The sequence below is a fragment of the Dendrobates tinctorius genome, unplaced genomic scaffold (assembly GCF_039654945.1).
Source record: "Dendrobates tinctorius isolate UK_male_01 unplaced genomic scaffold, ASM3965494v1 ptg000199l, whole genome shotgun sequence".
NCBI lineage: Eukaryota > Metazoa > Chordata > Amphibia > Anura > Dendrobatidae > Dendrobates > Dendrobates tinctorius.
In genome coordinates this window covers 895,488-908,974 of record NW_027361866.1, presented here as the reverse complement: position 1 = coordinate 908,974, position 13,487 = coordinate 895,488, and the positions used below count along the sequence as shown (strand labels likewise).

General features: G+C 43.1%; 1 protein-coding gene across 2 annotated transcripts in view; it reads left to right on the top strand.

Moving 5' to 3' along the window:
- The window catches only part of KANSL1L (KAT8 regulatory NSL complex subunit 1 like), a 121,693-nt gene that overhangs the window by 55,451 nt on the left and 52,755 nt on the right, over positions 1-13,487 (top strand). For both annotated transcript variants that reach the window (XR_012221922.1, XM_073553200.1), the window contains exons 7-9: positions 410-566; positions 651-776; positions 10,172-10,273. Coding sequence is in view for 1 of the 2 variants with exons in the window: in XM_073553200.1 (XP_073409301.1) it covers positions 410-566; positions 651-776; positions 10,172-10,273 (385 nt within the window). In the remaining variant the exon portion in view is untranslated. The remainder of the gene's footprint in view (positions 1-409; positions 567-650; positions 777-10,171; positions 10,274-13,487) is intronic.

Below are 13,487 nucleotides of genomic sequence, written 5' to 3'. Positions count from 1 at the left end.
AGGCGGTATTCAGCCCCTTCAAATAATTTTAATATTTTTTGTAAGCACACTTTTTTGCACCTTCACTTAGTGAGTATATATTTTTGTTTTTCTATTCCAAACTCAATAAAAGTTATATTTTAGAAAGGGTTTTTCTAGTAAGCTTTCGCTCAACTCTAGTCACAACAAGTAATGATTTGACTTAGATTTCTCTTTTGCTCATTTACTTTGCATTATATTAATTGATAAAAATAAACTATTAACACTTTATTTTTTGAAAGCATTCTCTTTTCCACTCCTGCCTAAAACTTTGACTGTACTGTACCTTATGATGCCTATGAGGATGTATTTTAATAACAATAATAATTATGATTTTGCTTTTTTGGTCCTGTGTTTTCTGTCTTTCACATGGCTTCTACTATAACTGCAGGTTCATAAACCAGTATATGGAAGTAACAAGTCATGGCAACCCGTAAACTCCAGCTCCATCGGGCTCCGTTGTGACGAGACTGAGAAACCTGTGCTGGTAAAACGAGATGTGTGCGAGATAGACCCATCTTTCCACCCCGTCTTGTCACTACCTTCTGGTAACCTCAATACTGACTATACATCTCCTGTGCCATGTGCTTTGTTCATTCTCACCAGCCTGACATTATTGATTTGTCATCTAGACCTTCTGTTGTGTCTGCACCTTGAGGGTTTGCTGAAACGAAAGAGTGATATTAAAGATCCATCGAACAGCAGATTGTTCTATCCTCATGATGACGACGATGATGACGATGCACATCTTCCTCGTGGTATGCCTACAGATTCGGGTCTACATTTGGAATCTTTTCCACAATGTTTGAACATCCTTTATATTCTAAACATTAATATTATTTTTTGTTCTTTAGTTTTTTTTTCTATTCTAAAAGGGTGCAAAATTCGGTGATAGTGTGCGCGCCGCACGTGTGTGTTATGTGTGTGTGTGTGTGTGTGTGTGTATGTATGTATGTATATACAGGGGTTGGAAACACCTGGAAACATCAACAAAAGTTAGTTGAGTATGGTGCAGGTCCACCTTTTGCGGCGATTACAGCCTCAATTCTCCAAGGTATGGATTCATGCAAGGTGTGAATTGTTTCCAAAGGACAGCCCATTCTTCAGTTAAAACATCCTCCTGTTCTTTGAGCAACAATGGCGGCGGAAATCGACGTTTAACTTGAATCTCTAAAATCGGACATAAATGTTCAATAATGTTGAGGTCTGGGGATTGTGGGGGCCAGATGAGATGCTCAACTTCATTAGAATGTTCCTCGTGCCATGCTTTAACGATTCTAGCTGTATGAATTGGTGCATTATCATCCTGAAAGATGGCGTTCCCCTCCGGGAACAGTGCTTGAACCATAGGATGCACTTGGTCGCCCAAAATGCCTAAATAATCTCGGCTGTTAATTCTTCCATGAAGGGATATCATTGTCCCGGCGGATCTCCACGAAATAGCACCCCAGATCATCACAGAACCTCCGCCATGTTTTACGGTTGGGAGAAGGCAGTCTGGATGGAATGCTTCTTTCGGCTGTCTCCAAATGTACACTCGGCCTGAGGTCGGCAATAGGGTAAATGATGATTCGTCTGAGAATATCACGTTTCCACTGCTCGAGGGACCAATTCTGGAGGTTTCTACACCACTCTAAACGCTTGGAAACATTTGTCATTGAGAGCAGCGGTTTTCGAATTGCAGCTTTTCCGTGGAATCCAGATTTGTGCAGCTCCCGACGAACAGTTTTCGTGGAAACTGAGTTCTGTAGGTGTTCATTGAGCTCAGCAGTAATTTTCGGAGCCGTGGTCTTGCGATCCTCTCTCACAATTCGCTTTAGAGTCCGACGGTCTCTCTCAGTCAACTTCGACTTTCGGCCGGACCTTTGCTTTGCTGCGGGCGTTTTTCCTTCTCTTTCAAACGCAGTCATTACTTTGGAGACAGTACCTCTTGACACGCCAAGCATTCGGGCACTTTCTGTTACACTAGCGCCTGCCATACGAGCACCAACAATTTGGCCTCTTTGAAAATCCGAGAGGTCTGCCATTGGTATCAGGTTCTCATCAATGTTCTTACAGTTCTGCAAAACAAACAGTTAATTTACATAAACATATCACATAACACAAATAATCAACTACAAAACTTTACCATATGTCACGGTTTGCATGTTTATAACATGTTTGAAGATTATGATGCCAAAACGTTAGGTGTTTCCATTATTTTGTCCAACCCCTGTATATATGTGTGTCTGTGTGTGTGTGTGTATATATATATATATATATATATATATATCTTTGAACATGTCACAGATTTTCTGAGTAAATATATTTCTAAAGGTGCTGTTGACATGAAATTTTCACCAGATGTCAGTAACATCCCATCCAAACCACAATTGCAAAGAAATCAATAAATTAAGTTATACTGTACATAATAATGAGAAATGCCTCAAGGAAAAGTGTTGAACACATAAAGAGAGATGCAAAAAAAATGGAAAGTTAAGATACCAGAAATTAGAAAGCAATCCTGCAACTTAGTAAGTAATGCACTCAAAATCAACGGCCTGTATGCATGCTCACGACTATATGCACGCTCACCGCGCAAGACTCCATTGCTGAACAAAAAGCATGTTCAATCGCGTTTACAGTTTGCTCAACAACATTTAGGCAAGTTATAATAAATAGACCCAAAAAGGTAATAGGCCCTCCAGGGAGCAGGAATAGCTTGGGCGCTCCCTAGCTTTAGGGATAGGGAAGGAGCCCCTAGCCCCAGGATATCTGCGCTATGAAATATGCATTGCAATAGTCATCCACTGCACTCTCATATCCCTATGAAGCCCATGAGTGACAAGGCAAACCCAAAGTAAAGTCATACTAGAGAATAACATTCCTGACGTATATTTCGTGTATGGCTTTTTTCGAGGGATGAGACCCATTTATTTATTTTTTTTATAAGCAATTTGTGACAAAGTTATTTTCTGTATATTGGCATCCTTGGTAAAGCCTACTTCTGTTTTAACATCTCATTTTAATCAAGTTTGTTATATTTTGTTTTATTTGTACTTAATAAATCTTATTTTTTTTTTTATATATGGCTGTTCTGCTACTAGTTTTCTGTGCAAGTTATATAACATTTAGACAAGCTTGTGAAATACTAGGAGAATATAGTCTGGTCCAATGAGCCCAAAATTGAACTATTTAGATGCCATAATAAACACTGTGCTTGGAGGCCAAAAGACACTGCATATCACCCCCGAAAACACCATACCAACAGTGAAGTTTGGAGGTAGGAACATCACGGTGTGGGACTGTTTTTCACCATAGGGCACTCGTAAACTTCATATAATTGAAAGAGCAATGAATGGACAAATGTCCTGAGACATTCTTGATAAAAAAAAAATCTGCTGCAAACTACCAGGACGATGAAGATGAAATGAGGGTGGAGTTTTCAGCAAGACAATAATCCCAAACACACAGCCAAGGAAACAATCAATTGGTTTCAGAGAAAGAAAATAAAGCTGCTAGAATGGCCGAGCCAGTCACCTGACCTGAATTCAATAGAAAATTTATAGACGGAACTAAAGTTCAGAGTTCGTAGAAGGAACCCATGACACCATCAGGATGTGAAGATTGTTTGCTTGGAAGATTGGGCAAAAAAAAAAATCGCACTTGAGCAATGCATGCGACTATTTTCTCCATACAGGAGGCCTCTTGAAGGTGTAATCGCCAACAAAGGCTTTTGTACAAAGTATTAAATTTCAGTAAGTGTGTTCAATACTTTTTCCTTGTGTAATTTCTCATTATTACACACAATTTAATTTATAGACTTCTATGGTTTGATTTCTTTGCCTTTAGAATTTCATGTCAATAACATCTTTAGAAAGATATTTGTATAGAAAATTTGTGATATGCTCAATATTTATTTCAGCCGTATAATCGAGTTCATTGTATTGAAAGCACATTATATACGGCATATATAATTTATAATCCATAGAATGAACTCAATAGTCACATAGTATTATGCCGCCCTCTAGTGGTGATTACAGGTAGTCAGTAATGTTATCCTTTAAGTTCATGTGTATGCAAATTGAGATTGTGATTTGGCTTTTATCCTAAGTCATAATGCAAGACTCGTTAAAGGGTCAATTGTGACATGTAGGATCGCTACTTCCAACAGATGGCGCTATCGAGTTCCAAGTCCTCTTTCTTTCTGAAGAGGCAATTAGCATATAAATTTTCCCAGAGGAGCATTACATGGCGAATAAGCCTCCTTACCTTGACAAACCAGAGCCAGTATGTCACTCTCCTCAAAGAGAAGCCTTACCCCTTAGACCAGGGGTGGGGAAACTTTTTCCATCCGGGGGCCATTTGGAAATTTCTACCATCATTCGGGGGCCACACAAAAATGATCACCTTGAATATTACCCCAGTATATTTAGTCAAACAATTAATTATGGTAACTCACCCTTAATGTGACGGCTGGAGCTGCTTCTCTTTGGTGCAGCTGTGATGTTAGGTGATACTGATCATGTTGCTTCTCACAGCTGCCTTCCAGGTTTGTGTCGGCCAGGAGAGCAGTCAACTTTTTGTCATAAGTTTTGTAAATCATATACCGTATTTTTCGGACTATAGGACGCACCGGACCATAAGACGCACCCCAAATTTCGGGGTGAAAATAGAAAAAAAGATTTTTGTAAGATGGGGGTCCATCGTATTGTCCGAATTTAAAGTATCTTACCTGAGGGCTGGCGGTGGTACAGCAGGTTCACAGGAGGCACGGTCCCTTCCTCAGAATAAGTCCAGTCCGGTGTCGGCGGTGCTGATGTTCAGTGTGGTCTGTGGGGAGTGCACCTTAGAAGGGCCCCTTCCTGCTAAGGTGGGCGACACCACAGCCTGGTGTCCACGGGGGGTTGCGGCAGTGGTGTGGCGGCGGCAGAAGTGCGGTGATGCTGAGGCGCGGTGGGCGGTACGGCGTGCAACTGAGCAGGGTCCCTTCCTCAGGTGTGGTTACCCCGCGGCCCGGTGTCCAACGCGAGCAGCAGTGAAGCCGAGTTCTCAATCTGTGCTCGGTTTAAGGAAAATGGCAGCCGCAATCTCAATCTGCGCACGCTGGGCCTCCCACGGCCATTTTCCTGAAGCCCCGGGAAGCAGAGAACTCAATCTTCGCACGCGCGGCCTCAGGAAGGTGGCCGTCGCCACCAAGAAACCCGTGATTCACCTGGCTTTGCTCTCTCTGGACTCCAGGCCGTGGCGTCACCTCATCTGAGGAAGGGACCCTGCTTATGTGCATGCCGTACTGCCCACCACGCCTCAGCATCGCCGCACCTCTGCCGCCACCACACCACTGCTGCAACCCCCCGGTAAGCCTGCGTTCGCACTATAAGACGCACCCCCCATTTTCCTCACAATTTTTTTTGGGGAAAAAGTGCATCTTATAGTCTGAAAAATACGGTACATCATATAAGAGACGCTGGGACTACTGTATATACATCACATAGGAGACACTGAGACAGCTGTATATACACCACATAGGAGATGATGGGACTGCTATATAAGCATCACATAGGAGACACTGTGACTGCTGTCTATACATCATATAGGAAATACAGGGAATGCTATATATACATCATACAGGAGATGCTGGGACTGCTGTATATACATCACATAGGAAATACAGGGACTGCTGTATATACATCACACAGGAGACGCTGGGACTGCAGCTTTGAGGACCAATTCTCAGCGACTCAAAAATGTATATAAAGCGATCTAAAAGGAAGGAACATCTGCAGGAATTCCTTAACCCCTTCCCGACCCATGACGCCTACATACAATGAAAGGTCACCCGACCCGCGCGCACACACAGGACCCTTTATACTTCACCATGGGGGGTGGCTTAGCCCCCACGTAGCTACGATCGCTCTGATTGGCTGTTGAAAGTGAAACAACCAATCAGAGCGATAGTAATATTTCATCAATAAAATGTGATGAAATATTACAATCCAGCCATGGCCGATGCTGCAGTAGCATCGGATATGGCTGGAGAAACTAATCTGACCCCCCCACACCAGCTGGCAGGGACTATCTGCCCCCGCCACGGACTGACGGCAGCGATGAGCCGCCACCATCACAATCTGCTCCCCCTCCACTTCCCCCGCAGTCCGATCACCCCCGCCTCGCCCTCCACGGTGCCACGAGTCCCGCTTTGGCTACTGGTGTCCCGCAATCCCGGCTCATGGGTGCCGCCATCTTGGAAAATGGCGGGCGCATGCGCAGTGCGATTGTAATATTTCACCAAATTTCATTGGTGAAATATTACAATCAAGCCATGCTGCAATAGCAGACCCCCCCCACTGACTGACGGAACTGATCGGCCGCCGCCACCGACTGACGGCAGCGATCGGTCGCCGCAGTCATCATCAGCTCCCCTTCCCTCCGCTCCCCCCAGCCTTCCGATCCCCCACCCTCCCCAGTACCTCCTGTCCCTCTGGCTGTCCCGGTGTTCCGCATCATGGGCGCCGCCATCTTGGAAAATGGCGGGCGCATGCGCAGTGCGCCCGCTGGAATCTTCCGGCTGCAGATTCATTAATTTATTTTGATCACTGTGATAAACTCTCACAGTGATCAAAATAAAAAAAGTAAATAAACCCCCCGTTTATCACCCCCATAGTTATGGACAAATAATAAAATAAAGAAAATATTTTTATTTTTCCATTAGGGTTAGGGATGGAATTAGGGTTAGAATTAGGGTTAGGGTTAGAAATAGGGTTAGGGTTGGAATTAGGGTTAGAATTAGGGTTAAGATTAGGGTTAGGGGTGGGTTGGGTTTGGGATTAGGGTTAGGCTTGTGGTTAGGGTTGTGTTGGGGTTAGGGATGGAGTTAGAATTGAGGGGTTTCCATTGTTTAGGCGCATCAGGGGGTCTCCAAACGCGACATGGCACCACCATTTATTCCAGCCAATTTTGCAGTCAAACAGTGGTCCCTCCATTCCGAGCCCCAACGTGTGCCCAAACAGTGGTTTACCCCCACATATGTGGTATCAGCGTACTCAAGAAAAATTGCACAACTTTTGCGGTCTAATTTCTCCTGTTACCTCTTGGGAAAATAAAAATTTGGGGACTAAAATAATTATATTTGTGGAAAAAAATGATATTTTATTTTCATGGCTCTGCGTTATAAACTTCTGTGAAGCACTTGGGGGTTCAAAGTGCTCACCACACATCTAGATTAGTTCTTTGGGTGGTCTAGTTTCCAAAATGGGGTCACTTGTGGGAGGTTTTTCACTGTTTAGGTGCATCAGGGGCTCTGCAAACGTAACATGACGCCTGCAGACCATTCCATCAAGTTGGCATTTCAAAACGTCACTACTTCCCTTCCGAGCCCCGACATGTGCCCAAACAGTGGTTCCCCCCCACATGTGGGGTACCAGCGTACTCAGAATAAACTGGACAACAACTCTAGGGTTCCAATTTCTCCTGTTACCATTGTGAAAATAAAAATTAGCGGGCTAAAATATCATTTTTTGAGGAAAAAATTGCTTTTATTTTCATGGCTCTGCGTTATAAACTTCTGTGAAGCACCTGGGGGTCCAAAGTGCTCACTATGCATCTAGATAAGTTCCTTAGGGGGTCTAGTTTCCAAAATTGGTTTATTTGTAGTGGAGCTCCAAAGTTTAGGCACACAGGGGCTCTCCAAACACGACATGGTGTCCGCTAACGATTGGAGCTAATTTTCCATTCAAAAAGTCAAATGGCGCTCCTTCCCTTCTGAGCCCTGTGTGTGCCCAAACAGTGGTTCCCCCCCCCACATATGAGGTACAAACGTACTCAGGACAAACTGGACAACAACTTTTGGGGTCCAATTTCTCCTGCGACCCTCGTGAAAATAAAAAAATAGCGGGCTAAAACATCATTTTTGAGGGAAAAAATGATTTTTTTATTTTCTCTGCTCTGAGTTATAATCTTCTGTGAAGCACTTGGGGGTTCAAAGTGCTCACCACACATCTAGATAAGTTCCTTCGGGGGTCTAGTTTCCAAAATGGGGTCACTTGTGGGGGAGCTCCAATGTTTAGGCACACAGGGGCTCTCCAAACACGACATGGTGTCCGCTAAATATTCCAGCATATTTTCCATTCAAAAAGTCAAATGGCGCTCCTTCCCTTCTGAGCCCTGCTGTGTGCGCAAACAGTGGTTTATGACCACATATGAGGTATCTGTGTACTCAGGAGTAATTGCCCAACAAAGTTTAGGATCCATTTTATCCTGTTACCCATGTGAAAATTGATGCTAAAAGAAAATTTTTGTTGGAAAAATTAAAATGTCCATTTTTTCCTTCCATGTTGCTTTTGTCCCTGTGAAGCACCTGAAGGGTTAATAATCTTCTTGAATGTAGTTTTGAGTAGCTTGAGGGGCGCAGTTTTTAGAATGGTGTCACTTTTGTTTTTTTCTGCCATATAGACAACTCAAAGTAACTTCAAATGTGAGATGGTCCCTAAAAAAAATTGTTTTGTATATTTTGTTGTAAAAATGAGAAATCGCTGGTCAACTTTTAACCCTTATAACTTCCTAAAGAAGAAAAAATTTGTTTCCAAAATTGTGCTGATGTAAAGTAGACATGTGGGACATGTTATTTATTAACTATTTTGTGTCACATAACTCTCTGGTTTAACAGAATAAAAATTCAAAATTTGAAAATTGTGAAATTTTCAAAATTTTCGCCAAATTTCAGTTTTTTTTCACAAATAAACGCAAAAATTATCGACCTAAATTTACCACTAACAAGAAGCCCAATATGTCATGAAAAACAATCTCAGAATCGCTAGGATGCGTTGAAGCATTCTTGAGTTATTACGTCTAAGGCTGGGGTCACACTAACCGACGCAAAATCCGGTCAGTATTTTACATGCGTAATACGGATGAATGGCCCCTAAACAGTGCTCCGTATGTCATCCGTAATCAAGGTGTGGTCGCGTATTTTGCGCATGTCAGCATCCGTATGTAATCCGTATGGCATCCGTATGGCGAGATTTTCTCGCAGGCTTGCAAAATGGACATATAATGGAGCCCTATGACAGTTTTAATAAAGAAATGAAAGAATAGATATATACTCATAGAATGCATATATATAGATTTATATATATATATATATATATATATATATATATATATTCTATGTGTATATATCTATTCTTTCTTTCTTTATTAAACCTGTCAGTGTGAGTTTACTGTATAGCGCACTGAATTGCCGGCTTTGCTAAAAGACACCAGGTGCGTATTTCTCGCAGGTCACACGTGTGGTCCGTGTGTAATCCGTATTTTTTGCGCACCCATAGACTTGCATTGGCGTACTACGGCCGTAGTACGCTGACAATCGCAGTATGCTGCGATTGGCACGGAGCGTAGAATACGGATGAGAAATATACGGCTGGTGCGAGTGACCCCATAGAGAATCATTGGTCCGTGTCTAATGCGTGCTTTTAGCACCTCACACTCGGCCGTATTCCTCGCCAGTGTGACCCCGGCCATCAAGGGGCACTGGTCAGAATTGCAAAAAATAGCCCAGTCATTAAGGTCAAAATAGGCTTGGTCATGAAGGGGTTAAGATTACTCCACAGAACTGTGCAAAACTGTGATTCTTATCCATTCTGTCCCATAGCTGCAGAAAAATCACTCAATAGTGTTCTCCCATTAGTCGTCTTCCTTTTGTGTAATTTTCTGCCCGTTTGATGTCAGGAGTAATCTACCACTGACGGCAGAGACCCTGAGCTGGATTACAGAAAGAGTGGGGTGGGGTCTTGGTCTCCCTCTTTCTGCTGTCCTATCAAACCACCTACAGGCATAAAAGAGGGGGGGGCTTACAGGGCAGGGCTGGTAAGCCATGAGTAATGCATCCTGGGAACTGTGAGAGAAATCCCTGCACCTTTAGTGCTGGCAGAATGCTGATGAGGACTGCCTAGACAAAAAGATTTGATGGAAAGGTACAGAGCACAAGACTTTGTCCACCAAAAGTAGTTTGGGCTTGTTGTGGGTAATTAGGGCTACAAGAACAGGCTTTTCTATAGGTTTTGTAGCAAATTATTGCTATACCATAGTGTGAGCACATCAGCCTTTATGTTCGATCAGATCATTGTACTGAATGTTATGTGAGATTCACTTAATCTTTGTCTGGGTTGTTATCTAGTACCTGCCAAATGGAGGAAGAGGTGTATATTGAGCCCTGGGCCACGATTAGAACTTGAAACACCTGATCGAGAAGTGAGACTTGGAAACGGGACAAAAAGAGGTAAAACCCAACACTCAAAACATTTTCACTCAAAAAGCAAAATGATCATTTTCGCTGTATAACAATGTGTTATGTTGTGATATTTGCTATATTTTCATGCATTTTGCACCAGGAGGTGATTTGGCCGGTACCTATCCCTTCCGGGGGGCAATCCAGATGACGTACTTGTAGTGAATCACTGGTATAAATGTACAGGTTGTTATACCTGGTGGAAATCACACCTCAAAATCTTAAAGCGAGTTTGTCGGTAAAAATGTGTTATGAGCTAAGCAGAATGTGACACTGAGAAGAATTTAAGCGTTATTGTCCATACGTGGTCTACTGACCCAGAAAGCGATCTTATATCTGATATGCTAATTAGCTGCTCTGTGCACTGTGGGCGGTCCGATGCACTGTGGGCGGTCTGATGTACTTTCCATCACATTCTACCCGGATATTCTCTGGCCTATATTATCTAGTAGTTAGCACCCAGTCTTCTATCATGATATATTTTTGACTAGAGTCCTATATACACAATATGTATCATCTAATATATAAAGCTCAATGTGTGTGTGTATGTATGTATGTATGTATTTATGTATGTATGTCCGGGATTGGCATCTGCACCGTCGCAGCTACAGCCACAAAATTTTGCACAGTCACACGTCTGGACCCCGAGAGCGTCATAGGCTATGTTGTGAGGCAAAATTTTAACCCCACGCGTTCCAATTCACCAAACAATTTTGCCCCCTATCTACATAATGGGGAAAAAGTGAAAGGAAAAGTGTTGGAGGCAAATTGACAGCTGCCAGATGTGAACAAGGGAGACTTAAAGAATGAGAGCGATGGCGCCAAACAGTATATACCGTACAGTTGCTAAGGTGGGGCCCTGACATGGGATACTCACCACACACGGGGATATGAACACACACACAAAATGCGAAGCAAAATGGAAAGGAATAGGCCATACAAGAGGGGATCACCACAAACAAGAATTTAGCATTTAGGAAAATAATTTTTATTTGACATAGATCAACCAACAACATTTAAAAACATTAAAAAGTCACATTTGTGACATCACTACAACATTCTTAGGCTCGTAATAAAGCCAACAACCTATGGCCACACTCCAAAGTGATTATGTAAATTACAACACAGCCTGATGGTCATATAAACAGCATACCAAGTGAAGAAGTGCCTCAAGGGCATACAGATAGACCTAAAGTATTAAATGAAAACCAAGGAGAAAAAGTGGTCTACAGTGTCATCAAATACCTGTCAATATAAAGTGCATGCAGGTTCAATGAGAAATCCGTATATGCAATCAGACCCTGAGGCAGCAGTATAAGCACACAAAGGTAAGGGCTGCAGGCTGAAAAAAAACACCCCTGTATTATAACATGGAGTGGAAATACCAAATGAAAAGACCCATGTGGAGTGGAGCCAGGTGGAGTGGATACCCGACGCGTGTCGCCACCCGCAGTGGCTTTGTCAGGGGTCAAGAATGAGAGCATTGGCGCCAAAGAGTATATACCGTACAGTTGCTAAGGTGGGGCCCTGACATGGGATACTCACCACACACGGGGATATGAACACACACACAAAATGCGCCACACACAATCACGTGCTTCAACACATATACCACCCTTAGCACACATTTCACCACACATACACCAACCTCGCCACATAAAAGTCGAAACACAAAAGTCGCCACTCAAAACTCGCCACGCTGTCCCAGAGCTGTTTAAAAGATGAAAAATGAGCTGTGATTGGTTGCTATCAGCAACAGTTTTCTTTGTAGACAGTTGTGGTAACTGAGGCCTATAATTATCATTTCTATGGTGTTATCGTCCTTCTGTAAAGCTGGAAATAACACAATTTATTACCGTGCCAACACAGACCACCCTCTGACACAGACTGCAGGGGGAGCCCAGTATCACACAGGAGAGGATTAGATACACGGCTCAGCAGTCAGTATCACACAGGATAGGATTAGATACGCAGCTCAGCAGTCAGTATCACACAGGATAGGAATAGATACATGGCTCAGCAGTCAGTATCACACAGGATAGGAATAGATACATGGCTCAGCAGACAGTAACACACAGGATAGGATTAGATGTGCAGCTCAGCACACAGTATCACACAGGATAGGATTAGATGCGCAGCTCAGCACACAGTATCACACAGGATAGGAATAGATACATGGCTCAGCAGTCAGTATCACACAGGATAGGAATAGATACATGGCTCAGCAGTCAGTAACACACAGGATAGGATTAGATGCGCAGCTCAGCACACAGTATCACACAGGATAGGAATAGATACATGGCTCAGCAGTCAGTATCACACAGGATAGGAATAGATACATGGCTCAGCAGACAGTAACACACAGGATAGGATTAGATGTGCAGCTCAGCACACAGTATCACACAGGATAGGATTAGATACGCAGCTCAGCAGTCAGTATCACACAGGATAGTATTAGATACACGGCTCAGCAGTCAGTATCACACAGGATAGGATTAGATACGCAGCTCAGCAGTCAGTATCACACAGGATAGGAATAGATACACGGCTCAGCAGACAGTATCACACAAGATAGGATTAGATACACGGCTCAGCAGTCAGTATCACACAGGATAGGATTAGATACGCAGCTCAGCAGTCAGTATCACACAGGATAGTATTAGATACACGGCTCAGCAGTCAGTATCACACAGGATAGGATTAGATACACGGCTCAGCAGACAGTATCACACAGGATAGGATTAGATACGCAGCTCAGCAGTCAGTATCACACAGGATAGGAACAGATACACGGCTCAGCAGACAGTATCACACAGGATAGGATTAGATACGCAGCTCAGCAGGCAGTATCACACAGGATAGGAATAGATACACGGCTCAGCAGACAGTATCACACAGGATAGGATTAGATACGCAGCTCCGCACACAGTATCACACAGAATAGTATTAGATACACGGCTCAGCAGTCAGTATCACACAGGATAGGATTAGATACACGGCTCAGCAGACAGTATCACACAGGATAGGATTAGATACGCAGCTCAGCACACAGTATCACACAGAATAGTATTAGATACACGGCTCAGCAGTCAGTATCACACAGGATAGGATTAGATGCACGGTTTTTATGTGCAATATAATCATTATAGTTTGTTATAACTAACCACAGTTGGTTACTAGGCCCAGGCAACGCCGGGCTCTTCAG